General features: G+C 46.8%; 1 protein-coding gene and 1 pseudogene across 2 annotated transcripts in view; both read right to left on the bottom strand.

The window, feature by feature from the left end:
- Window positions 1–11,292: 11,292 nt before the first annotated feature.
- The window catches only part of BEND3 (BEN domain containing 3), a 35,406-nt gene continuing 19,156 nt past the window's right edge, over window positions 11,293–27,542 (bottom strand). For both annotated transcript variants that reach the window (XM_036872048.1, XM_036872047.1), the window contains exon 4: window positions 11,293–17,105. In XM_036872048.1, the coding sequence (XP_036727943.1) occupies window positions 14,859–17,105 (2,247 nt within the window). In that variant the 3' untranslated portion in view covers window positions 11,293–14,858. The remainder of the gene's footprint in view (window positions 17,106–27,542) is intronic.
- Window positions 23,888–24,441, bottom strand: LOC118905383 (annotated as a pseudogene).

The following is a 27,542-nucleotide window of genomic DNA, read 5'->3' as shown; positions in this document are numbered from 1 at the left end:
ACTCTTTAATAGCTGCTTTATAATGCCGTCCTGGCAAGGCTTCCTCAGTGAACATGTGACCAACATGATGAAAAAATTAAAACATTTGGATGTTTCTAATTCAGTGCTTCTCAACCTGGCATGATTTTACCCCCTTGGGGACATTTGGCAATGTCTGGAGATATTTTTGTCTGTCACAACTGAGGGGGTGGGATGGGCGTCAAATGGGTAGAGACAGGTGATGCTGCTAAACATCCTACAGTGTACAGAGAGTCCCCACAACAAAGAATGATCAGACCCTAAATGTCAGTGGTACTGAGGCTGAGACGCCCTGCTCTAATGGGGTGACAAGAATTTTTATTTTTTCAATAGGTCTGGCTTTCACAGCAATCAGACAAAAAGAAATAAAAGATATCCAAATCGGATGGGAAGAGGTAAAACTGTTATTATATGCAGATGACATGATACTCTATATAGAATACCCTGAGACTTCACACAAAAACTATTAGAACTGATAAATGAATTCAACAAGGTAGCGGGATAGGGGCTTCCATGGTGGCGCAGTGGTTAAGAATCCGCCTGCCAATGCAGAGGACACGGGTTCGAGCCCTGGTCCGGGAAGATCCCACATGCCGTGGAGCAACTAAGCCCATGTGCCACAGCTACTGAGCCTGCACTCTAGAGCCCGTGAGCCACAACTACTGAGCCCACATGCCACAACTACTGAAGCCCACGCGCCTAGAGCCCTTGCTCCATGACAAGAGAAGCCACCGCAATGAGAAGCCTGCGCACCACAACAAAGAGTAGCCCCCGCTCACTGCAATTAGAGAAAGCCCACGCTCAGCAACGAAGACCCAATGCAGCCAAAAATAAATGAAATAAACAAATTAAAAAAAAAAAAGATAGCAGGATACAAGACTAATATACAGAAACCTGTTGCATTTCTTTACACTAACAGTGAAATATCAGAAAGTAAAAAAAAAAAATCTCGTTTAAAATTACTTCAAAAGAAAAAAACAAAAAACGAATACCTAGGGGCTTCCCTGGTGGCGCAGTGGTTAAGAATCCGCCTGCCAATGCAGGGGACACGGGTTCGAGCCCTGGTCCGGGAAGATCCCACATGCCGTGGAGCAGCTAAGCCTGTGAGCCACAACTCCTGAGCCTGCGCTCTAGAGCCCGCATGCCACAACTACTGAAGCCTGCACGTCTAGAGCCCGTGCTCCGCAGCAAGAGAGGCCACCACAGTGAGAAGCCTGTGCACCACAACAAAGAGTAGCCCCCGCTTGCCACAACTAGAGAAAGCCTGCGCACAGCAATGAAGACCCAATGCAGCCAAAAATAAATAAAATTTTTAAAAAACCCCAAAAAACCACAAATACCTAGGAATAAACCTAACCAAGGAGATTAAAGACTTATATGCTGAGAACTATAAAACACTGATAAATGAAATTGAAGATGATTCAAGGAAATGGAAAGATATCCCATGTTCTTGGATTGGAAGGATTAATATTGTTAAAATGGCCATACTACCCAAAGCAATCTACAGATTTAATGCGATCCATATCAAATTACCCATGACATTTTTCACAGAACTAGGATAAATAATCCTAAAATTTATGTAGAACCACAAAAGCAATCCTGAGGAAAAAGAATGAAGCAGAAGGCATAATCCTTACTTCAGACAGTACTACAAACTTAACAGTAATCAAAACAGTGTGGTATTGGCACAAAAACACATATAGATCAATGTACAGAATAGAGAGCCTAGAAATAAACACACACTTATGGTCAATCTTCAACAAAAGAGGCAAGAATATACCATGGAGAAAAGACAGTTTCTTTGGCAAGTGGTGTTGGGAAAGTTGGATAGCTGCATGTAAATCAGTGAAGTTAGGACACACCCTCACACCATACACAAAAATAAACTCGGAATGGCTTAAAGACTTAAATATAAGACATGACACCATAAAACTAGAAGGGAACATAGGCAACACATCCTCTGACATAAGTCATACCAATGTTTTCTTAGGTCAGTTTACCAAGGCTATAGAAATAAAAGCAGGGGCTTCCCTGGTGGCGCAGTGGTTAAGAATCCGCCTGCCAATGCAGGGGACATGGGTTCGAGCCCTGGTCTGGGAAGATCCCACATGCCGCGGAGCAACTAAGCCCGTGTGTCACAACTACTGAAGCCCATGTGCCACAACTACTGAAGCCTGTGTGCCTGGAGCCTGTGCTCCGTAACAAGAGAAGCCACTGCAATGAGAAGCACTTGGCAACTAGAGAAAGCCCATGCACAGCCACGGAAGACCCAATGCAGCCAATAAGTAAATAAATAAATAAATAAATAAAATCTATTTTAAAAAAAAGAAATAAAAGCAAAAATAAACAAATGGGGCCTAATCAAACTTATAAGGGTTTTTTTAAAAAAATATTTATTTATTTATTTGGCTGCGCTAGCTCTTTGCTGCTGCATGCGGGATCTTCATTGAGGCGTGCAGGATCTTTAGTTGCAGCATGCAGAATCTTTAGTTGTGGCATGCAGGATCTTTTAGTTGCAGCATACGAACTCTTAGCTGCAGCATGTGGGATCTATTTCCCTGACCAGGGATCGAACCCAGGTCCCCTGCATTGGGAGCGTGGAGTCTTAGCCACTGGACCACAGGGAAGCCCCCAAACTCTTTTTTTTAATTAATTAATTAATTATTGGCTGCATTGGGTCTTTGTTGCTGTGTGCAGGCTTTCTCTAGTTGCAGCGAATAGGGGCTACTCTTTGATGTGGTGCGTGGGCTTCTTATTGCGGTGGCTTCTCGTTGCGGAGCATGGGCTCTAGGCACATGGGCTTCAGTAGTTGTGGCATGCAGGCTCTAGAGCGCAGGCTCAGTAGTTGTGGCGCATGGGCTCAGTTGCTCTGCAGCATGTGGAATCTTCCTGGACCAGGGTTCAAACCCGTGTCCCCTGCATTGGCAGGCAGATTCTTAACCACTGCACCACCAGGAGAGTCCGGGAAGTCCCCAAACTTATAAGCTTTTGCACAACAAAGGAAACCACAAACAAAAAAGGAAAAGGCAACCTACAGACTGGGAGAAACTATTTGTAAATGATGTGACCAACAAGGGCTTAATTTCCAAAATATGCAAACAGCTCATACAACTCAATAACAGAAACCAAACAATGCAATCAAAAAATGAGCAGACCTAAATAGACATTTCTCCAAAGAAGACGTACAGATGGCCAACAGGCACATGAAAAGATGCTCAACATCGCTAATCGTTATAGAAATGCGAATCAGAACTACAGTGAGGTACCACCTCATACAGGTCAGAATGGCCATCGTTAAAAAGTCCATAAACAGGGCTTCCCTGGTGGCACAGTGGTTAAGAATCCTCCTGCCAATGCAGAGCACACGGGTTCGAGCCCTGGTCTGGGAAGATCCCACATGCCGCGGAGCAACTAAGCCCGTGCGCCACAACTACTGAAGCCTGCACACTGCGATGAAGAGTAGCCCCCACTCGCCACAACTAGAGGAAGCCTGCACACAGCAACGAAGACCCAGTGCAGCCAATAAAAAAAGAATAAAATATATTCTTTAAAAAAAAAGTCCATAAACAACAAATGCTGGAGAGGGTGTGAAGAAAAGGGAACCCACCTACGCTGTTGGTGTGGGAATGTAAGTTGGTGCAGCCACTATGGAAAACGGTATGGAGCTTCCTCAAAAAACTAAAAATAGAGTTGCCATATGATCCAGCAATCCCACTCCTGGGCATATATCCAGAGAAAACTCTATTTGAAAAGATGCATGCACCCCAATGTTTATTGCAGCACTATTTACAATAGCCAAGACATGGAAACAACCCAAGTGCCCATTGACAGATGAATGGATAAAGAAGAAGTGGTATATATGTACAATGGAATATGATTCAGCCATAAAAAAGAATGAAATATTGCCATTTGCAGCAACATGGATGGACCTAGAGATTATCATACTAAGTGAAGTAAGTCAGGCAAAGACAAATATTATATGATATCACTTATATGTGGAATCTAAAAAATAATACAAATGAACTTATTTACGTAACAGAAACAGACTCACAGACATAGAAAACAAATTTATGGTTACCAAAGGAGAGGAGGGGCAAATTCGGAGTATGGGATTAACAGATACAATCTACTATACATAAAATAGATAAACAACAAGGATTTACTGCATAGCACAGGGAAATACATTCAATATCTTATATAATGGAAAAGAATCTGAAAAAGTATACATATATATGTGTGTGTGTGTGTGTATATATATATATATATATTTGAATCACTTTGCTGTACACCTGAAACTAACACAATATTGTAAATCAACTATACTTCAATTAAAAAATTAATAAAAATTTAAAATGTCTGGCTTTCCCAGGAAAGTCTGAAAATGCTTCTAGTGTATGTTTGCAGTTTTTTAAAGATGAACAATTGAAAGTTATGACTATTTTTGTAGAGCAGGGGTCCCCAACCCCTGGGCCGCGGACTAGTACGAGTCTGCGGCCTGTTAGGAACCGGGCCGCACAGTAGGAGGTGAGCGGCGGGCAAACAAGCGAAACTTCATCTGCCATTCCCCATCACTCCCCATAGCTCGCATTGCCACATGAACCCAACACCCACCCCCCTGGCTGTGGAAAATTCGTCTTCCATGAAACTGGTCCCTGGTGCCAAAAAGTTGGGGACTGCTGCCGTAGAGGCCTATCCAATCCTTTTACCAGTAATGGTTAATCCCTTCAAAGAAATAGCTCTCCCCTGGGCAATGTGATGCTAATTGCATTTCTCTGCCAAATAGCATTTACCATCTTCCATGGAAAATTATATAGACAGCTAGGCAATAGTTTCATTATATTTTTAGCATTTTGGGGAGAAAAGTAGACATTTGGGGGAAAATTCTTAGGTCATGGTTTATCTGGTCAATAATGATTGAGGGAATAGAAACTACCATTTTTCAAGAAACTAAAAACAAAACAGATTTCCTTTGGAGAGGTGGTGTATCTTCTATGAACTTTCTTAAAGGGTGTGCAATGTATACGAGGCAAGTAAAGAGACACTCTACGGAAGTCCTGCCTTATCTTGGTCGTATGTACTTTGGCTTTCAAAAAGTTACTGTCAGAATTAGATAGATAACCAACAAGGACCTACTGTATAGCACAGGGAACTCTACTGAATATTCTGGGATAACTTAGAAAAGAATCTAAAAAAGAATGAATATATGTATATGTATAACCATCACTTTGCTATACACCTGAAACTAACATAACATTGTAAATCAACTATACTCCAATAAAATTAAAATTAAAAAAAAAAAGTTACTGCCAGGATTATCAGTCGGTTTACTGACCATCTTGAGAAATTAGAAACTCCATTGAGCAGACTCCATAGAGCAGAATGTGAGCATCTCCCAAACGGCTTTCGAGTCATATGGGTGGCTTAAGATGAGCCACGGTAGGAGGATTTTCACCTTGGAAATCAGCAAGCACCGTGAAACAGAATGGATTTTTCCCTTGGAGAGCCAGTTGTCACACATTTACCAGCACACCCCTGGGTGGAATGGGGAGGCGCACCCACAAGAGTTTCCACTGGGAGATGCCGGGGCACCAGTACCCACCCTCCAAGTTCTTCTTTCAAGTTATCTTTTCTCTTTTCTTGATCTCACATAGTTCCCCATGTCCTCCTCCTTTACTTTAGCTCATCATTCTGATGTGTTTAATGTGTTATCTTTTTGTTGGTATGCATTCTTATAAAATGTTTTGTTGTTCTGTGCACATATTATAAATATATTTATATATTATAAATATAATTATATTTATTATAAATAAAGTAAAACTTATTTTAAATTTCATAAATGACATTACTATATATTTCACTTTGTACCTTACTTTCTTCACTAAGCCCATCCATGGCACTCGAGGCACATCTAATCCATTGCTTCTCCCTGCTGCATGATAAATACTGGAGTACATCCACCACATTTTGCCCACCCACTCTCCCAGTGACATTCTCCCACCCAACTCCCCTCACCACAGAAAACACAGCGCTGCTTACTCTCCAGGATGGTTGCACCAGGCTGCCCTCCCACCGGCAATACCCAAAGTGCCCATAGACTCATAGCCTCACCCAGCCCCTGGCATGACCCAGCTTTCTAATTTTTGCCAGTCTAATTATGAGTATAAAGAGATATAGTTAGTTTGACATACGCTCTTCGTAAGTTCTCTCCACAGCCTGTGCTTTCTGCCTTTTGGTAGCTGCTACAACCAGTCTGTGCTTGGCATTTCTCTGAGGGCTCTGAAACTGGACACAGCTTTCTGAGACTGCCACTCTCCCGTTCCTCTCAAAAACACGCTTGATGGCCCTGTCTTGTTTTAAGTTTTTTTGTTCGTTATTAGTTAACAGACCAGGTATATTAAAAGACGGATGGTGAAAGTCAACAATTTTGCAAGATCCCGAGGACACGGATCACTCACAATGCACTTCTTGATTCCCTTGTAGAGATGTCAACTGTATCCAATGGACCTTCGATCCTGGGACTTTATCCTTAAAGGTGGAGGAACCTTCCCCAGGGCAGACAAGTGAAGGCCCGAAGACTGACTGCAGTCAGAATAGAACAGCAAGTATCTAAAATGGGCCATTTCTGTTTAGAAGTCTGGACTGGTAAAGCCCATTTCTGGAGTCCCACTCAGAGGGGTTCCTTATATTAGATACTTCCCCACAGAATGTATAGGGAATTTTCTTTAGGATTGTAGGGGAATCCCTTAACTCTTGATTCTGAGACAGATAAATCAAAGGTGAGACTACAATAATAGCAGCCAATTCTTTGGACTCAAGCAATCAGTATTAATTATCTGAAGACAAGGCAGCCACCACCATATGCTGAAAGATATGCCTTGTCATGCCTGGCACTGTGCCTGCACTGAGATATCAGCTGGTCAGATACAGTGAGGAGACCTGGGTTTAATAGCTCACGTCAGAAATAGCAGGATGCTTAGCAACTGTGCTTCAGCCTGTGAGAGACAGGAGAGTCAGGAACCTACACTCCGGCAGGTGTGCCTCAGTCCAAAGCCCGGCCCTGTCCTCCTGCCACGGCCTCAGCTGTCTGCACCCGGGCAGAGCCCATGTCCTCAGCCTGCTTATGCCCACATGCACCTTGAAAATCAACCGAAGGCAAGAGGCATCAGGTTTTGTACTGTTTACCATCAGAACCTTCTCTCCAAGCTCAAACAGGCTTCGTACCTACCAACTAACGAGGCTTGCTAGAATCATGAAACGGTGCCCAGGAGATAGTAGGGGTTACAAATATTTTTGCTAAATGAATGAACTTCCTTTAGGGGCAGAGGTGATTCTTACTGCATTCCTTGTTCTATTTCCTGTGGCACTGAGAGGTTTCCTGAGTCAGATGCTCTGACTGGGGTGGATCCAGAAGCTCAGCGACTGTGGACAGTCAGCAAAACCCCAAGTTAAACAGCCGGGAACCACCAGGCAGACAGACGAACAGATTTAGTCCACACAGCTACATAAGCGGCAGCGTGGAAGTCAAGAGCACAAACTGGGGAGTCAGCCTGGACATCATTAGAGGCTCCCAGCTCTGCCAGCATTGTGACCTTGACCAAGTTACTTAACCTCTGAAAGCATCCCCATCTGTCAGATGGGGAATACAAATATCTATCCCACAGGGTTTCCGTGAGGAATAAATGAAATAACGTATGTCACATCCCTAGCACATTCCTGACCCACTGCAGGAGCTTAGAGAATGGGAGCTCTTCTGAAAAACACAACTCCCTGTAATTTAAGTCCCTACCGTCACTTCTGAATACACAGCTGCCACACCACAGGAGCTTCTGGAAGGAGAAGCTGTGGCATTCCATGCTCTCAACCTCTATCAAGGACACAGTTCACCATCTGGACTACACACTCTAGAAGAACAAACAAATTCCTGCTCCTTAAAATAAAAGCAATGGACAGGCCTCCCCCTGCAGAAATGTTCTGGCAAAAGCTACCACACTTGGCTAGTGACCCTAAGCCCTGATGCTGAAGCATTTGTAAACCTGCCTCTTCCCACTGACCTGAAAGCTAAGATTTAGTTTATCACTAGTTAAGAAGTCAGGATGGCAAGGCGACTAGAACACCAGCAGAGGAAGGCAGCCTTATTGGGCTGAGAAGGCAGAGTTCAACACGATTGTATCAGAACAGAATATTCCCCTCCCTACTTAGAACAGGTGAAGGGTTTCTTCTTTTCCTACGGATCCAAGGACAATTTGGTGAAAACAAAGTCATCCAGCCCTGGACTAATTCTGCAGGTTCACGAAACTCCTCCTCCTCCTCTAGTTCCAGCCCCATTGGCTTCCTTTTATTGTTTCCTAACGGGGTCTTCTTGTATCCCAAAGCTTGTTTGCATGCTGAACTTTTCACCTAATTAATTCCTCATTTTCAAATCTAGGCTAGTTATCCATTTCCTTGGGGAAGTTTTCCCTGACAACTCCAACAAGGACCAATCCACCTGTTTCATAGTATTAAGTACTCCTCATTAATAAACTTATAATTTGTAATTTAAAAAAAGGTCAGTTTTATTTGAACACAACAGGAAACCACTTATTTCAGCTCAGATCTATTTCTACTAATCAGGAAAGTGATAAGCCTTCAGTTTCTGAGATGTACACAGTGTATTTTTCGAAGTCACTGTCATGTAGTGGTTCTGCAGCCCCTGGACATCAGCACCAGCATGACCTGGGAACTCGTTAGAAATGCAAATGCTTAGGCACCACCCCAGTCTGACAGAATCAGAACCTCTGGGGTAACGTGCCCTCTGGTGGTTCTGCCCCTTAGTGGATGCTGATGGAGTCCCACCCAGATTCCCTTTCCAGCGCACCCGTGCCCTCGCTGCTGAGAGCCAGCTAACCACTCACAATGGCCCTTCTGGAACAATGCCCTTGGCAAAGGGAGCCACCCTGCCAGGTGAGCTAGCCCTTTCCCTGGAGAAGACCTCACCGACCAACTGGCCCCTTTGCTGCACCTGGTACTAATTCTGCCAAACAATTCATGTTCTAGGGCCCCCCAGTGGATGGCAATGAGGCCGGACTGCAGAGGAGACCACACTCTTGCTCACAGCCTTCCCTGGGCCCGTCCTGCTTCCCATCTCCTGGGAGCAGGTCCTCAATCAATTGCACAAGAATTCTAGTCTCAGGCTCTGCTCCTAAGGAATCTGATCCATGGCAGTTACTTTCACCATCTCAAAAAATTTACTCTTACCAGAACATGTCTGTCCACAATTGCCACAATTATTTCACCCAGGGCAATTTGAGAACCGGCACCCCCATATCTAAGATCAGACAAACTGGGGCTTAGAGGATGTGGGTGACAGGACACCACTGACTTGTAACTGGTTTCAGGTCTGAATCTCTGTGTATTGTGTGTGGCTCTGGGGTGTTTAGTTTCTGAGATGGTACGGCGGAACGAGACAAACTTGGGTTCAAATCCTGGCACTGAAGTTTGCCAGTTGTGTGAACTTGGTCTGTAAACCTTCTTTCTGCTTCCTCACCACAAAACGGAGATAATGGCATTGCCCAAGACACTGAGTTTTTATGAGAATTAAATGAGATAACACACATACCCTTCAGGGCCTTAGCTTTCTTGTCTCGACCGGCTTAATTAGGGAACTTACGTCACAGGGCCTCTGAGATGATTACAAGCCGTGACCCAGGTGCAGCTCTTAGCAGTGTGTCTTGGCACTGTTGTATATACTCCACGAATGTTAGGTATGCCCAACACTGCCGTCACAGCAAGCAGGCAATGAATGTTCGTTCCCACCACTGGCCGAAGGATTTTAGATTTCTCTGGACGCTCTCTTTAAGAGTCCATTGCATCTCACCGTTCCAATCTTCAGGATAATTTGGTGTGGCGCTCTTATTTCTGAGAACCGCTTTTACAAGTGAAACCACATATACTGAAATTCTGATTTTTTCTTTTGCAAGCCCGACAGAAGCAAAGAGTCCAGCTTTTTTTTTTTTTTTTTAACAGTTCAGCTTTTTGTTGAACGTGTTATGTTTAGTCAAAAAAAAAAAAAAAAGTCCGTGTCATCATCAGACTCCTCAGATTCTTCTTTCTTTGCTTCTGCTTTCTTCTCCTCAGCTGGGGCAGCGGCGCTGGAGCGGGCAGGCCCGCCTGCCCCCCGCCTTGCAGATGAGGCTCCTGAGGTTGACACTGGCCAGAGCCGCGGCAAACAAGCCTGGCCAGAAAGGCTCAACATTTACGCGGGCTGCTTTAATGAGGGCATTGATCTTACCCTCCGTGGCCGTCGCGTCACTCGTCGTGCAGACCGGGGGCCGAGTAGATGCAGGCGGGCTCGGAGACGGAGGCCGCGGCGCGGGCGAGCGCTGGGCGGCGGGGCGCCGGGGGCGGCGCCAGTCGCGGCTGAAGAGCGGGCCTCCCCCCGTGCGGCCTCCGCTTCCTCGGAAGCAGCGAGCACCTTCGCGGCAGCTGAGGAAAGGGACTTTTTTCTTTTCTTTTGGTCGAAAACAAAGATACCCTCAGCCAGAAAGGACCTAAAGAATTTAGTCTTCCTTCAAGTCTTGCTTAAACCTGCTCACGGAGTAAATGTCTGAGGCTCCAGCCCCGACCAGCCCTGACCTGCGCGAGGCTTACAGCACAGGTGTCAGGACTCAGGGCTGAGCGCTCCCGCCCTGGAGGCGGCGGGCTCCAATCGCAGGCCACGACTCACTTCAGCCCGCGCGAACCCCGGGTCCGAAACAGTGTTGCTCTGATAGCTTGAGACCTTATTTTTACTGTGAAGTATTATTCAATGATTTATAATTAGACAAAGGGGCGAGAAAAAAAACATGCATCCTTTTGTTACCAGTTAATAATACGTCAGCTTTGAGGAACGAAATCTCATTTAATCCAAAGTGGAAAAAAAGAAGAGTGAACTGAAGCTCTGCTAGTTTAGCAGCAGGGCGGGTCTGGCACCCGACCAGGAAAGGGGGGCAGTCAGCCGCGCCCCTACTGCATGGCCAGGAAGCCATTTGTGTGGAGACGTCTCAGTCACTCGGCTGTGACAAACTGCACCCCGATACCCAGAGCGCGTTAAGTCCGCGAGGCCGAGGTGCCCCGAGTGCCCGCGCCCTCCCCGGGGACGAGCGGGGAGGAGGGAGGCCGCACACAAAGACAAACAGACCCAGACGTTCCGAGACAAACTTGGGTTCTTAAGGCTCTGCCTTAAGAAAATAAGATGTTACGAGACCATATATTTTCTATTTTTATAACATTTTATATAACTCATAAAACAGTGCTTGTATAAAAATTCACACAAAGTTGCTAGAGAGCATACAATTTCCAAAAATGTCCTGGGTTTTTGTTACATTCAGTTTTCTAAGGATGCACTCAAATCAATGGTAAAATGCAGACATTATGCGATATTATCTTTGGTAAAACTATACTCATTATTTTGTCTCCTCACAGTATTAATTCTGATATCCACTTTGTGCAGGGTCTGCTGTCACTAGGATGTCAGAAGAACATTAAGGCTGGATCTACAAGAGGCAAGTATCTCCACGTGACAGTCGGAGCCCCTCGGCCCCCACCCCGTGCCCACTCCATATCATCCATCTACACAGCGAGGCAGGGTAAGAGCTCAATGGCCTCCAATCCGGGGTCTCGAGACCCTCCTCCTCAATCAGGCAAGAAGTAAACGTTTGGGGGCAAAGGTGGAAACTGAGGCCATCTCTGCAGGAACCCGAGTGGCCATGCTGTGCTAGGGTAGGCCAGTGACTCCTAGCATTTAAACAGCTAATCCATTCACCACTAAGTAGATCCCATTGGTTGGTTGATGATTGCTGCTGAGGTGGTGCCCCTCCCCCCAAACTTAAAAAGAAAGGAAGGTTTGGAGCCAACACTGAAGGGGGAAGGGGCACACTAACACCCATGACACTGGACACGACTTTATTCCCTGTCAAACGTGTGTTGTCATGTAGACACAGCCAAAGTGAACTGAAGCAGGATTAGAACACTTAGTACATTCATGACTATCTTCATACATTCTTTTAAAACTTACTAACAGAGAAAAACAAGGGACACTACCACCTATTGTGACTTGCTATTTTACTCAACATCAGAAATGTATCTGTGCTACTTCTTTAGTCCTCTGGACATGAGGGGGAAAACATTCCAAAAAAAGCAAACAAGTAAAAATCAAAGAATTTAGATGGGGAGGGAGACGGGGTTTTGCCAACAGATTTTATGGAAAACATTAAATTTTGAAAAAAATTTAGTATTTTGTACTTCTATTGCTTCGTGTAAAAAAAACTGGCCCTGGAGCCCACCTGTATGGCTGGAGCTCTGAGGACACCACACAGACAGACACGGGACCCACAGGCGGTTCCTGATGAGTCAGTCCAGAGAGACAAGAAACAGCTCACAGAGTGTGTCCACCTCTCTTCACTGGAAGGGACGCTAAGATTTGGGGGGAAGAAGCCCTACAAGGAAAGGTATTAAGGAAACCACCAAAACACGGTTTCCAAAAATTGAACATGCTTTAGGTTCTAAAGAGACATAGTTCATTCCTAGAACCTGTTGATGTCTCTATCGTGGGTAGATAGGATGATTTTTTTTTTTTTTTAATTATTAAATGATTGTGCTTCTGAAGTTGCAGGGTCACATTCCACCCTCTAGAAAGCAGGGCAATTTTCACATGGCTTGGAATCCTCTTGGAGACATCCTAGAGACCAGAACAAATTCCATGGCACCCTCCCGCCCACAGGGCTGGTGGGTGAGAGAGTGCCACTGCCATCTTTGGGTGTGCGCGCGCGCGCAGGCATGCATTTATGTGCTGGAGAGACTAAGGCATAGAGGAAGGCCCAGGAGAGGGGAAGTGAGTGGCTGCTTCAGTCCTCCTCCTTTCCAGGCACAAAGAGGTTGAGCTTGTTATTCATGTCGGTCCCCTTCCTCTCACTTCAGTTTTTTACTAAGAAATGTGTGTGTGCACATGTGGGTGCGTGGGGAGACAGTCATTTATTAAGTCCCTGTGCATTTCTAAATTGCAATAATTTAGGTCCGCGGTTTCAATAGAAATAATCTGTAAATGACATTTAAAAGCAAATTTACTAAAGTTAGATCAGCAACTTTACACTGCTCAGAATCTTGTCATATTAAAAAAAAAAAAACTGCCCGCTGGGTGCAGGCAAAATTCTGTCATACAGCCACTGAAACTGAAGTCCTTATCTGTATGAAGAAAAGTCATAGATTGTTTCTATTTTTTCTGCATTTTAAGGTAGCAAAATATTAAGCCATTAGATTATTAAATCAGTAACATTCCACAAGGGCTTTAGGACTACCCTGTGTGATTCAATTCATTTTCTAGCTTTCTGGTATGATGTACTGTGTTTGTTTGGGTTAGACTGTTTCCTTTCCCTCTTAGGCACTGGCCCCCACAGTCAGGTAGGTAAAAGTATTGTTTTTATATTAAGGACTTTACCTGTTGGGGAGTTTCCTCCAGGTTGGAATCCTGGAGAGCATGCCGCTGGCCTGGAGCAATGTGACCTTCCCAACCAGGGGAGAGAAAAGAGGTGTCTCATCCCGAGGCCAAGGGACCGGCCAGATGTAGGACAGCAGGACCTTCTGAGGGCCCAAAGGGAAAGCTCTGAGTGGACCCTGGGAAGGGATATGGGAGCCCCATTTGAGATGGCCTGTGTCCTTCCAATACCAGGTATCCCCAAGAGAGCCCAAGGCTTGGGCCCGCCCTGAGGAACAAGGATGTGTACTGACTGGCGGAGCTGACACTGAGGGGTGGTGAAGTCACCATAGCTCCCAGAACCCGGGTTTTGTTTTGTACAAATAGACACATGGAAAGTAAACAGTTCTTGGTGAGCCCAAAGGGGCCCATCCTTAGATCAAACAAGAAGCCAAATATCCACACACACTTTTCCAAGGTAACGTGTCTACCCCTCCAACAGCATCCTTGCCTAGAGAGGAAAGGGGGCAGTGGGAGGACACAGCTCAAATGAAGACATTGTGAACGTGTTTCCACGTCTCTCTACATTCATATCATCATCATCATCATCATCATCCAGTGTTCTCGTCTACAGAGTGAGCACAACATTCTACCGGCGCAGCAACGTGGGCCAGGCCAGGCCAGGCCGCCCCCCTAAGCCCCTTCCTCGGCACCACAGTGGGAGGGAGAAGGTGACTGACCATGGTCAGAAAGACATCGCACTATTCCATCCCCTCCACCGCCATCCAAGAGGCATCCTGACTCTTCCAAAATCCGATGTAAAAGACAAGGTCAGTAAAATCCATCTCTATGCCACCTGAAGCTATTAGCCATCATGCATGAACATGGCACTTCTAAAAATTTCATTTATCTGAAACCGTCTTAAAAAAAAAAAAAATTCCCAGCAACTGAAGTCATCTTACAGTACTTCATCTCAAATATTTAAAAGATTTTTTTTCTAAGTAAAATGGCCTCCACAGAGCCCAATGATTTTCTTAAAAAGGGTTTCTTTTTAACTTAAAAAAAAATTGATAAAAGTGGAAGATGTAAAACGTGGGAAGAGGACCAAGAGGGCTGCTCGATTTGCATTTCAAATTGTGAGGGGACTGGGAGGACACTGCCAAGGAAAGGGAGCCCTGACTCCTGAGGCCTCTCTGCTATCACAGCTTGGCCCTCCCCAGACTCTGGCTGCACCGCCAGGAACACAGGACAAAAGTCGTAAGTACAAGAGGCCAAATGCGAGGCTTTTCTCGCGGCCGTGGCCGGCGGGGCGGTCACGTGTGCAAATGCAGCCGGCCACTCCCCGCCGACGTAAGGTGCGCGGCTGTGGACACGTCGCGGGCTCCGGCAGAACGCTCAGTGCCCGCGGTGCCCATCACTTCTCCACCTTCTTGGCTTTCTTCAGGATGTCGCATTTCTTCCTGTTGGGGCGGCGGCACCGTTCGTCGATGCTGGGGATACATTCGTAGTGCCACACCTCCTCCATCTTCTCCACCGGGTACACGGCCTCCACGTAGTGGCGGATGAGCCTCAGCCGCGTGGGGTCCAGCTGCTTCTTGTTGCACGCCCCGGAGTGGTTGTACTGCAGCCGGAGGTTCTCGGCGGTGAAGAGTTCGGGGAAGAGCCTGACGAGCAGCCGGGCGGCGAAGTTGCCCACAGAGAGGCTCTGCTGCACGATCTCGCGCACCTCCTTATCTGACAGCAGGTACGGCGAAGGCACCGGGAAGTCGGGCGAGGGCACCACCAGCTCATCCAGGGGGATCTTGCAGAAGTCCTTGCTGCTCCTTTCGGGGGGCAGCGGGGGCCCCTCAAATTCCTCCCGGAACCGCTCGGGGTTGATTGCATAGCTGGCCAGGTCCCTGCACTCCGGGCCCGGCACATGGACCTTGCGCTGCTGCTGGTAGGAGCGCCTCTGCTCTGTGTCCCGGCGCCGGCAGCGCTCGTCCAGTTTGCCCACGAACTCCAGTGTCCAGACGCGGTCATTCTTGGCCCGCGGGTAGAGCAGCTGCACGTAGTGGCGGATGAGCTTGATGCGGGACGGGTCCAGCTGCTTCTTGCCCAGGGAGCCGCTGCAGTTGTACTGCTTGCGCAGGTTCTCATGGGTGAAGAGCTCGGGGAACAGGTGCACGAGCAGGCGTGAGGCAAAGTTGCCAATGGACAGGCTGCTTTCGTAGATGCTGCGCAGCTGCTCCTTGCTGAGCAGGCAGTCGGCGCCAGGCACCTCGAAGTCGGGCTGCGGGATCTCCAGCTTGTCGAAGTCGATGGGCACCAGCCAGATCTTCTTGGACCGCCGGCCGGGCCGCTCGCCCTCGAAGCTGTCTTCCACCTTGACCACGGAGATGTCATCGGGAAGGCTGGAAGAGTCGTAGCAGTCGTCCCGCGGGGGCTCACCCTCGCTGCCCGCGTCCAGCCCCAGGCCCTCCAGCTCGTCGTTGATGCGCTGGGCGCACTGCTGCAGCCAGGCCTCCTCCTCCTGCATGTCGGGGAAGTAGATCTCCGTGTAGTTGCGGATGATCTGCAGCCTCTGTGGGTCCAGCTCCTGCTTGCCTCCGTCCCCGTAGCAGCTGTACTGCTCGCCCAGCTTCCGGTGGTCGAAGAGCTCGGGGAAGAGCCGCTGCAGAAGGAAGACGGCGAACTCCCCGGGCGACGAGGCTTCGTCCAGTAACTCAGTTAGGTCCTGCGTGTCCACCACGTGGTCCGAGGCGATGGTACTGCTCCGGTCCAGGGACAGGGCCTCCTCCTGGTCTTTGCTGTCCAGGAAGTGGCCGGCGTCCACCTGCTCGGCCTCGAAGAAGCCGGCGACCTGGCCGCCGGGCTGGCTGTCCTCCATTTCCCGTTGGGCCCAGAAGCGGCTGAAGAAGTCGTTCAGCTGGGGCAGGCACTCAGCCTGCCACACGGCCGTGTCCTTCACCGATGGGTAGTAGACCTCCACGTAGTTGCGGATGAGCTGCAGGTGCAGCGACTCCAGCTTCCGCTTGGCCGCAAAGCCGCAGGCGCTGCAGCCCCGGGAGAAGTCCACGTCGCTGAAGAGCTCAGGGAAGAGCTGCACCAGCAGGCGGCAGGCCAGGTCGCCGCCCGACAGGCTCTGGTCCACGATCTGCTTGAGCTCGGCTGCCGTGAGCTGGTACTCGGGGGGCGGCTGGAACTTGGCTACCATCTCGGTGGGGCTCACCTGCTTCTTGATGCGGCTCACCTCCAGGGAGAGCAGGTCCACCTTGCTGTGCAGCTGCGACATGTTGGAGGAGAGCGTGTTGAGCATGTAGAACATCTTCTGGATGAGAAAGTAGATGTTGGGGTCACCGTCGGTGGCTGCCGCGGCGCCGCCGCCGTCCCGCTTCTGTGGCTCGTTCAGGAGCCGCAGCGGTGAGGGGCTGTTCCTGGGGTTCGCCTTCTCGAAGAGCTCGAACGTGTTAAGCGCGTCTCCGGTGGGAGGGTTCTTCTTCTCCATGATCTTGTGCGAGATGCCGTACAGAGGCTTCTTGTAGGAGGGCGTGGTCACGTCGTTGCTGGGCTCCTCCTCGCCCGGCCACACGGAGCCCGAGCTCTTGCCCCTGCCTGCCTGCTCCCCGTTGCCCTGGCAGGGCGAGCTGTTCTCCCGGTTCCGCATGCCTGCTAGGAGCGCCTGGAAGACAAGAAGTGCGTTAGCTGAGGGTTCTGGTTTACTACCCTAGACACAAAGAGGGGCCAAGGTCGATCGCAGGAGCCTGTGAGAAAATGTTTCCCTTGCCCGGGAATCACTCTGCCGGTACACAGCACACCACTAACACAAACCTGCATCCCAGCGCCAAACTTGCTCGCTCTCCCAACTTCCTGAGAGGCTCAGGCCGGACCTCGAAAGCTTCTAATTCCTGTAGGACACAAGCCCTGAACTTCCTGTCTACAAGGCCTGGCAGGAGACAACACAGATCCTGGCAAGGCCGGGCAAGAGTCCTCGAGGGATGGGAGAGACCCCGGGCACAGAAAGCGCTCCTGTGGCAGTTTAGCCTTGGGCAGGTCACCTCATTGCCCTGACTGCTCTCAGACAGGGAGGATTCCTGCCAACGGCAGCTCCAGAAAGCAGCAGCGTGTTGTCCAGCCTGCAGCCTCTAGGAGAGTAGGTGTCTCCACTCTGGACAGGTCCCAAGATGCATGGTGTTGAGCACGTAAGAACTGGGGTCCAGCGGTCCCCAACCTTTTTGGCACCAGGGACCGGTTTCATGGAAGGCAATTTTTCTACAGACAGCGGTGGGCTGGGGGATGGTCCAGGCGGTAATGTGAGTGATGGGGAGTGATGGGGAGCGGCAGATGAAGCTTCGCTTGCTTACCCGCTGCTCTCCTCCTGCTGTGCAGCCCAGTTCCTAACAGGCCGCAGACTGGTAGGGGTCCACAGCCCAGGGGTTGGGGACCCCTGGTCTAGAGAGTGGCAGTCTGTTGTCAACTCTACCACTGCCTGGAGTCACATCTAATCTCAGACTGGAAAAGGCCCAGAACTCGCCCAAGCCCGGGCGACTGTGGATTCTGTGAAGTGATGAGGCCTCCCAGGTTTCCAAGTCTCGGTCTCCTAGCCCTTCTTGGTCCAGCAGCCCTTCTCAACCAGAATTGCAGAAGAGTATTAAGCCCCATGTCCTAAAGAACCCACTGCATGTACTGAATTAACACCTTTCCTATGCATCTAGAAAGGTACTTTCTATGTACTCTCCAGCCTTGCCCAATAGAGGACAGTGAGAGAATTAAGCCCTACCAAAAATGATTTCAGGGATTATCTCAACTCTCCCAAGGTTGGCACACTCTGCAGGTCCACTCCTGATGGACTCCCAGGGAAAGTTCAAGATAGACATTTTTTTAAAAATAAATACATTTATTTATTTTTGACTGCATTGGGTCTTCGTTGCTCTGCGCGGGCTTTTCTCTAGTTATGGTGAGCGGGGGCTACTCTTTGTTGCAGTGCTCGGGCTTCTCATTGTGGTGGCTTCTCTTGTTGCGGAGCACAGGCTCTAGGCACGTGGGCTTCAGTAGTTGTGGCACGTGGGCTCAGTAGTTGTGGCACATGGGCTTAGTTGCTCCACAGCATGTGGGATCTTCCCAGACCAGGGATCGAACCCGTGTCCCCTGCATTGGCAGGCGGATTCTTAACCACTGTATCACCAGGGAAGTCCTGAAGATACCCTTAAAGACTCCAAAGCTTCATACCAGAAGGCAACTGCCCAGACCATTTGGGATCCCAGAGTCCTCAGCTTTCTTTAGTGGTTTTCCCTACTGCCAGGCCCTGGACGGTTTAAGAGGCTTATTTATACATATATGGACAAGTGATTTTCAACACAGGTTCAAAGGCAATTCAGTAGAAAAAGGAGAATATTTTCAACAAATGATGCTAGAAAAATTGGATACACATATGCAAAAAAAAAAAAAAAAAAAAAAAAAAGTTTCATCCTACATATATAAAAAATTAACTAAAAATGGATCATGGATGTAAAAATAAAAACGAACTTAAAATTCTAACACTTCTAGAAGAAAGCATAAGAGCAATCCTTTATGACCTTGTTTTAGGCAAATATTTCTCAGATACAATACCACAAGCATGATCCATAAGAGAACAAACTGATAAACTGGACTTCATCAAAATTTAAAACTTCTTTAAAAGATGAAAAACAAGCCCAGACTGGAAGAAAACACAGGCAAATCATTTATCTGATAAAGGACTTGAATCCAGATTACATAAAGAACACTCAAACTCAATAATGACATACAACCCAATTAATGGCAAAAAAGCGGATAAAAAGATGCTTAGTGGGACTTCCATGGTGGTCCAGTGATTAAGACTCCACACTTCTACTGCAGGGGGCATGGGTTCGATCCCTGTTTGGGGAACTAAGATCCCACATGTTCCACAGTGCGGCCAAAAAATAAATTAAAAAAAAAAAGATGCTTAGTAACCTGAACATTAAAACCACACTGAGATACCACATCACCCCCATTAGGATGGGTGTAATCAAAAAGACAGACAGTACTGAATGACGGAGATGATGTGAAGGAACTGGAACTCTCACATGCTGCTGGGGTGGATATAAAATGGTATAGCCACTTTAGGAAACAGTTGCTATTTTTTTAAGAAGTTAAATATATATGGGACCATATGATCCAGGTATTCCATTCCCAGGTATTTATTTACCAAGCAAAATGAAAGCACATGATCATACAAAGACTTACATGCAGATGTTCATGGCAGCCCTGTTTGTAAATAGCCCCAAACTGGAAACAACCCAAGTTTTTAACAAGTATATAGATATACTGTGTTATACAGCAGAATGCTACTCAGCAATAGAGCTGATAAACATGATACTCATGATGAATCTCAAAATAATTAAGCTGAGTGAAAGAAGCCAGTCAAACAAAAGAGGCCTGTAGGATTCCATTCATATAAAATTCTAGAAAATGCCAACTCATCTTTAGTGACAGAAAGCAGATTAGTGGTTACCTGGGGATGAGGGGAGGATGCAAAAGGGCACAAGGAAACGTTCATGGTAGTAGGTGATGGATACGTTTCTCATCTTGATTGTGGCATAGTTTCACTGGTATACACGTCAAAACTTATCAAATGGTATGCTTTAAATATGTGTCGTTTATATATTTCAGTCATAAATTTGTTTTTGACAAATGTTGAATTTGACCCCAAAACATACTGGAATATATTTTTGAGGGTCTAATTAAGCAGAAGAACTAATTGGTGAGCACCTGTGGGTGTCAGGGGAGCAGGCAGGGTTGAAGCACAAAGCATGTGCTTCCACAGACATGCGCATGCCTCAGGCAACTAGAAAATCGACAAGGACACAGTGCATCCTTAGGATGCTTCCCCACCTGGGGAAGAATATGGTTGGCATAACCTGGCCCAGCCCAGCGCTTCTGGAAGTCTAATATCCATATGAACAGCCTGGGGTCTAGTTAGAACACAGATTCTGATTCAAGGCTCTGCATTTCTAACAAGCCGTTGGACCTCTCTGGGTGGCCAGGGCCAGGTGGTCTGCCCTCAGTTTATCTCATCCAGGCAGATTCAGTGTCATTTGTAAGCATTCAGATAACTAATGCCAGCACAGCACAGTACATGAGGTGCTTTTCTCTTGCAGGCTAAAAAAATGTAGGGAAGAGACACTCTCAGGGGGGCAGCCGTTACAACGGCAGGTGAGCAATACGGCAGGTGAGCAATACGAAGGCCTGAGGTGGAAAGAGACAGTGAGGCCACATAAGCATGTGAAACTCTGATCCTTCTGAACCTCCCACATGTTATCGTTCATTTAAATGGATGAATTACTTCCTGGACCCTCTCTTTTAAATAATGGAATCATCAGACTCATACGAGACAAAGGCTAATTTTTCTCTTGCATCTCTGTTGACAACAACCAGCAGAAGAACAGCTACTTTACTCTCTCAGGACCCTGAAAATAAAGGAATTCTTTCAAGTGTTTCAATTATCCCACTGAGATAGGCAATACTTTCCTCAGGGTTTGTTTGTCTAAACTGATGATGGGGGCTTCCCCGGTGGCACAGTGGTTAAAGAACCTGCCTGCCAACGCAGGGGAAAACGGGTTCGAGCCCTGGTCCGGGAAGATCCCACATGCCGCGGAGCAACTAAGCTTGTGCGCCACAATTACAGAGCCTGTGCTCTAGAGCCCACGTGCCACAACTACTGAAGCCCACGCACCTAGAGCCCGTGCTCCGCAACGAGAAGCCACCGCAATGAGAAGCCCGTGCACCGCAATCAAGAGTAGCCCCGGCTCGCGGCAACTAGAGAAAGCCCGCGAGCAGCAACGAAGACCCAATGCAGACAAAAATAAATAAATAAAATAAATAAATTTATAAACTGATGATGAGTCAGAGGCCCCTGGCCCTCCTACCCCACCCCCCAACCCCGCCAAAAAATTTCCCAAGAGCAGAGGACCAGGGGCCTGCTGGGCTGGGGCGAGCCTGCCACCTGCCCCTCTCCCTCGTGGGGTCTCCTCCCTGAGCTATCCCCATCCTCATCACACTGCACAATGGTTACATGGTGGGACCAGGTCCTTCCTGAGTCCATCCCTAGTGTCCTGCAAAGTGCCTGGGACAGAGAAGAGCTCACTGAATGTTTGTTAAACAGGGTAAAGTGTTTACCACCCTCAAATGTATGCTTAAGAAAAAGAACCTGTTCAGAGAGGCCACTAGCTTAATGAATAACATGAGTGTAGGGAGGTATAAAGGAGTGGATAGGTCCTCTGCATGACCTTTCATGCTTCAGCTTCCTGTGTGTAATTCAGGGATATATCATGGTACCTGTCTCTGGGTACCAGGGTAGCTATGATGACCTAATGAGATAATGTATATGAAGCACTGAGCCTGTGTCTGAATCAGTAAGTGCTTAATAAATATTTACTGTTTTAGTATGATTATTAAACAACGCTCTTCCCAAGCTGCAGCAGTGACAGTACTATGGCCCTTTTATTGAACTAGTTGTAAAGATTACTCTCAACCAGTAAATAAGAGAAGAACTTTCCTACAGTGCAGCAGGGTAAGTCACTCACGGAAGGCATTCTTAGAGGTCTGTTTGCTCTAAAGACTGGGGCTGGGAGGAGTACAGGAAGGACAGCTGAGCTCAAGGTGGGGTTTCAGGCTCTTTTCAGTTCTGTAGTTCTGCTACCTGGCAGAAAGCAGAGGATAATTTTAAAAAGGAAGGAAGAGGGACTTCCCTGGTGGTCCAGTGGTTAAGAATCTGTCTTCCCCAAGAAGCACATGAAAAGCTGCTCAGCATCACTAATTATTAGAGAAATGCAAATCAAACTACAATGAGGTATCACCTCACACCAGTTAGAATGGGCATCATCAGAAAATCTACAAACAACAAATGTTGGAGAGGGTGTGGAGAAAAGGGAACCCTCTTGCACTGTTGGTGGGAATGTAAATTGATACAGCCACTAAGGCAACAGTATGGAGGTTCCTTAAAAAACTAAAAATAGAATTACCATATGACTCAGCAATCCCACTACTGGGCATATACCCAGAGAAAACCGTAATTCAAAAAGACACATGCACCCCAGTGTTCATTGCAGCACTATTTACAATAGCCAGGTCATGGAAGCAACCTAAATGTCCATTGACAGATGAATAGATAAAGAAGATGTGGCACAGATATGCAATGGAATATTACTCAGCCATAAAAAGGAATGAAACTGGGTCATTTGTAGAAACGTGGATGGATCTAGAGACTGTCATACAGAGTGAAGTAAGTCAGAAAGAGAAAAATAAATTCGTATATTAATGCATGTATGTGGAACCTAGAAAAATGGTACAGATGAACTGGTTTGCAGGGCAGAAATAGAGACACAGATGTAGAGAACAAACATATGGACACCAAGGGGTGAAAGTGGCGGGGGTGGTGCTGGTGGTGGGATGAATTGGGAGATTGGGATTGACATGTATACACTAATATGTATAAAATGGATAACTATTAAGAACCTGCTGTATAAAAAATAAATAAAATAAAATTCAAAAATTCAAAAAAAAATTATAAAAAAAAAAACCGAATCCACCTTCCAATGCAGGGGATGCGGGTTCGATCCCTGGTTGGGGAGTTAAGATCCCGCATGCTGCAGGGCAACTGAGCCCTCGCGCCACAACTAGAGAGCCCGCGCACCACAACGAAGATCCCGAGTGCTGCAACTAAGACCTGACGCAGCCAAAGATAAATAAATAAAATAAATAAATATTAAAAAAAAGAAAACTTAAAACAAATGAACATAAATAAAAAGTAAGGAAGAAAGGAAAGAAAGAAACCGCATACACACACATCAGAAACTTGGAGAAAGAAAGGGATGGAGATGGCTGAAAATCTTTACTCCTGACACAGTGTGTTTAGAACTGTGGGTTGTCACGTGACCCATTACTAAATGATGACATTGATTTGATGGGTCAAGACCAGCATAAAAGAGGGAGGGGAGAATTCCTTGGCAGTCCAGTGGTTAGGGCTCCATGCTTCTACTGCAGAGGGCACGGGTTCAATCCCTGGTCGGGGAACTAAGATCCTGCATGCTGCGCAGTGCAGCCAAAAAAACAAAAACAAAAAAAGAAAGAGGGAGGGAAGGAGGAAGTATGAGAGACAGGAAAGAAAGAAAAAAAGAAAACAATAGAAAATATCAGAGGGCATTGAACACAGTAAGTAAATTCAAGAAGTTTTGTTCTATTGCTCTGTGTCTCTTTATTTACATACAAATCCATATATGTGAACCAGATGGCTCTATAAGGTGAATTTATAACTGTGGGTCACTGTTGAAAAGCACTGTCCTAATAAATTCAAATTGTCTTACTTGCTAATTCCTATAGACTGTAAATTAGATTTTTAGCAATTTACTCACCGTTAAATTTTTTTTTTTTTTTACTTTTATTTGCATTTATTTTTTGTAGCATTTATTCCCGGGCCATAAGTTTTTGTTTCTTCAGTTTCTTCTGGGATATGTTTTTCTTCTGGGCAACCTCCTCTTCTGGTTTAGGAACAATCTGTTCTTTTTCAGTAAGGATCATCTCAATGTGGCAGGGAGAGCTCATGTATGGGTTGATCCCACCATGAACTCTGTAAGTCCTGTGCCACATCTTGGGGGCTTTGTTCACCTGGATATGCTCAATGACCAGAGAATCTACATCTAAGCCCTTAAGTTCAGCATTACTCTCTGCATTTTTGAGCGTGTGCAGTGAAAATTCAGCACTCTTTTTGGGCCACCGACCCCGCATCCAGCCCCACTGTTTGGCCTGGGCACACCTACCAACTCCACCATTTTAACGACGGAATGGCACACATTGCTTCTTTAAAGTGACATCCTTCAGATACTTGGTGGCTTTTGGATATGCATACCCTTAATGGCCTGGGCAGTTTCACGAGTGTTCTTAAGGTGAACACGAAGATTTGAATCTCTTGACTTGCATGATTTTGTGGGGTTTTCTGGGTCAAGTGAATAGTGAACCATTTTTAGAGGTCACCTCAGGCCGCTTACCAGAAAGGAAAAAGCACTCACCATTAAATTTTATTACACCAAAATAATTTTGGAGGTCCCATGGATCATAAGATTTCCGTGAGGTCTTACCAGTATAGAGTAATTTGAGTGTGTAATGCCAATCATGAAAAAAAAAATCATAATTACATTACAACTGATTTTGGAAAGGGGCAAAGCAAAGGCTTTGTAACAAGCAGTTCCACTAATACATTTAAATAAGATTCCATGCAGAGAAAGATCACCAGAAACTCACATGCCATGCAATAAGAGTACACGTTCTAGGGGGTATCTGCCCTTATTAACACTCAGAGTAGAAAATAAGCACAGGGACAAGTTTCTGGGTGAACTATCTGAACAAAACAAACAGAAGTCGTTTGACTCCAGCACATTCCTATGGCGAGCGAAGAGCAGAGTGTATCAGAACTGGAGACCCCCCCCCATTACTCTCACTAGTCAGCCTCATTAATAAAAACATTTCAGTTTCTACCAAGCATGTTAGAAGCACTGCCATCAATACAAACATTTTTGGCTAAGTTGCTTGAATAAAAAATTAAGTTAGAGTCCCAGCAGAGGGCAACATTCCTCACTCCCAGAGACCTTGGACACACAATCCAACACAAAGCATGACACAAGCACCAAAGAGAAGGTTCTTAGATATCCCCACACTGGTGTCCTGTCAACTCAGTGCTCCAATTAATTCCACAAATGCTGCCAAGGCACGATGGGCTGGCTGCATTTGCTGCTGCTGATAAAATCTCTGCTCAGCTGTCTAGGAGTATCAAGAAATTTTTAAATCTGTGCTACTTGGCACTGGTGTCTGGCTGACACCGTTACCAGTTCTCCGAGGCTCATCTTCCAACCATATGTGAACTCTGCTGCACAGCTCAGGCTCTGCAGTGCCAGCATCTCTCCTGGATCCGATCCGTGCATTTCATTCTACCACTAGCACCCTTAGGCTCAAGCGGGAATGCCCAAATCTCTTGGCTGGAGAGTCTGACTGATCAAAAGGAGGCTGATGTAAGGTTACGGATGTGTCCATGCCCAGTGACATCTTGAGGACTGGGTCACCGTGGAGACGCTCCAAGTCCTGAGTCTTCCTCAGGACTCCAAATCCAAGAGCAGTCACTGAATTCAGTTCAACGAATGATGAGTGGCTAAATGGTGCGCAGTCAGCTAAGTGGAACACCAAGAAAGCAGCATGCCTTCAGAGGAGTAGGGAGTTGAGGAATAATGTGGCATCAAGGGCAGACCATGGAAAAGGGCTCCTAGGGGGCTGGCATCACCACCCACCTCCAAATAATTGAGACGGGGTGATGCTTTTCATTTTTAACAGAATGTTTATCTTCATCATCATCATCATTAAATGACCAGATGTAGCTAGCAATAAGGAATGGAAGAGCTCTCTACCACACAGAGTCAGTAAACAAACATTACTGAGTGCCCAACATCTGTCAGGCACTATGCAAAGCCCTGGGGACACAGGGAACAAGCCTGTGTCTGCCCTCGTGGCTTTTATCCTTTGGGTTATCCTTTATACTGCTGACGCTGTGTGGTGAGGATGGAGAATGTGTTATCGTGCCTGCAAAAATAAGAATCTGGGGAGATAAAGCAACTTATAGGAAGGGAGAAGAGAAAGACCATAGGGATGGCGAACTATCAGGGCAGGGCATCCTCAGAGGCTCCTTACAGCATCTTACAAATACCCCACAGTGCTCAGGGCCACCAGTGTCTTAAGTGCACAGTTCCAAATCAAGAAGGCTTGGTAATGCTAGCTTCTCTGAGCCTCATTAAAATGGGAATGGTCACAGTACCTATCTGCTAGGGCTGCTGTGGAAATGACAATGAATCTCCAGCTGGGACCATAGTGAATGACACCTAGGAGGTGTTCAGTACATTTGCACTGAGCGAATGAGATGGCAGTTCCATTCTCCAATTGAAAACCAAACTGCAATGACACTTTAGGATTAAAAACAAACATAGAAACAAAGAACCCCAGGACAACAAGGCTAACTTCTGCCTGGCACAGGGCTCTTGAATATCACCCCCACTTCCATGAACAAAAAGATGATTAGCAATAAAAACGCTGGCCACTCACCTCCCACATCTGCTGTATCTGGCTATCATGCCTTTCCCAGCAGAGGCGCCAAATATGTCTTTATACAGCCTTTTGTTAGATTTTTTGAGGGAGGTTTTATTTTTCTTCTAAGCATTGTACTAAATGTCACTCATAAGCAGGCCGTCAGCACTGATGGGAGATTGAATGTGACAGACCTTTAGCATCAGGGCCACCACTCAAATCCTCCCCCCTCGCCCGCATCCCCCTTCCTTGGGGTCAAAGGAGAAGATGGAAGGTGCTCAGAATCAAGGGCGCTCAGGCCAGGGGCGTCCAGGAGGGCATCAGGTGGCCTCTATTGGCACTTCCATGCCATTTTCCTTCTGATAAACATGGAGGGAGGCAGCTGAATACTGACCGTAAGGGGTGGTAGTTGGAGATGGAGGTTGGGGAGCAGTAAATAAACATTTTTGAAGGCTGATGTAGGGCAGGCCCCGTGCTGGGCTCCTTCCAGGGGTTGTCTCGATCCACACAAGGAACCAGTGAGGAAGCAGTGTCACCCCTCATCACAGTGGAGGGACCTGAGTTTGGGAGGTCACGGAATTGGCCAAAGGCTCCGTGGTCATCTCCCCCTTATCTGACTCCAGTCTCCATTCATTCTGGAACTGACCATTCCTACGGGCTGGATCAGAGAAGGTGGGGCTCACCTCCTGGATACGGAGCGGGGAGCTGAGTTTTCCCAGTCACTCCTGACACCTCACACCAGGAACAAGGCTGCCCCACTGGCATGCTGGCACTTGACTTTAACTTATGTCTGAGCTGGCTCTTCTCTCTGGGGGAGATATTAATTCTCTCATCACCGTTATACGGATTAAATGAAACAAGAAAAGGAGTGGGGTTATTTGTCAGGTAGGGAGTCAACAGCTGTTAACGTACATGCTTTCCACTTTTTTGGATTATTGCTTGTTTCAGCCTCCGTTCCTCCGTCTTACCCTGTGATGAAAGTGCTTAAGATAGTCGT

Source organism: Balaenoptera musculus, chromosome 12 (assembly GCF_009873245.2).
Source record: "Balaenoptera musculus isolate JJ_BM4_2016_0621 chromosome 12, mBalMus1.pri.v3, whole genome shotgun sequence".
NCBI lineage: Eukaryota > Metazoa > Chordata > Mammalia > Artiodactyla > Balaenopteridae > Balaenoptera > Balaenoptera musculus.
The sequence above is the reverse complement of the archived record's forward strand: the minus strand, read 5'-3'. Positions and strand labels throughout refer to the sequence as shown.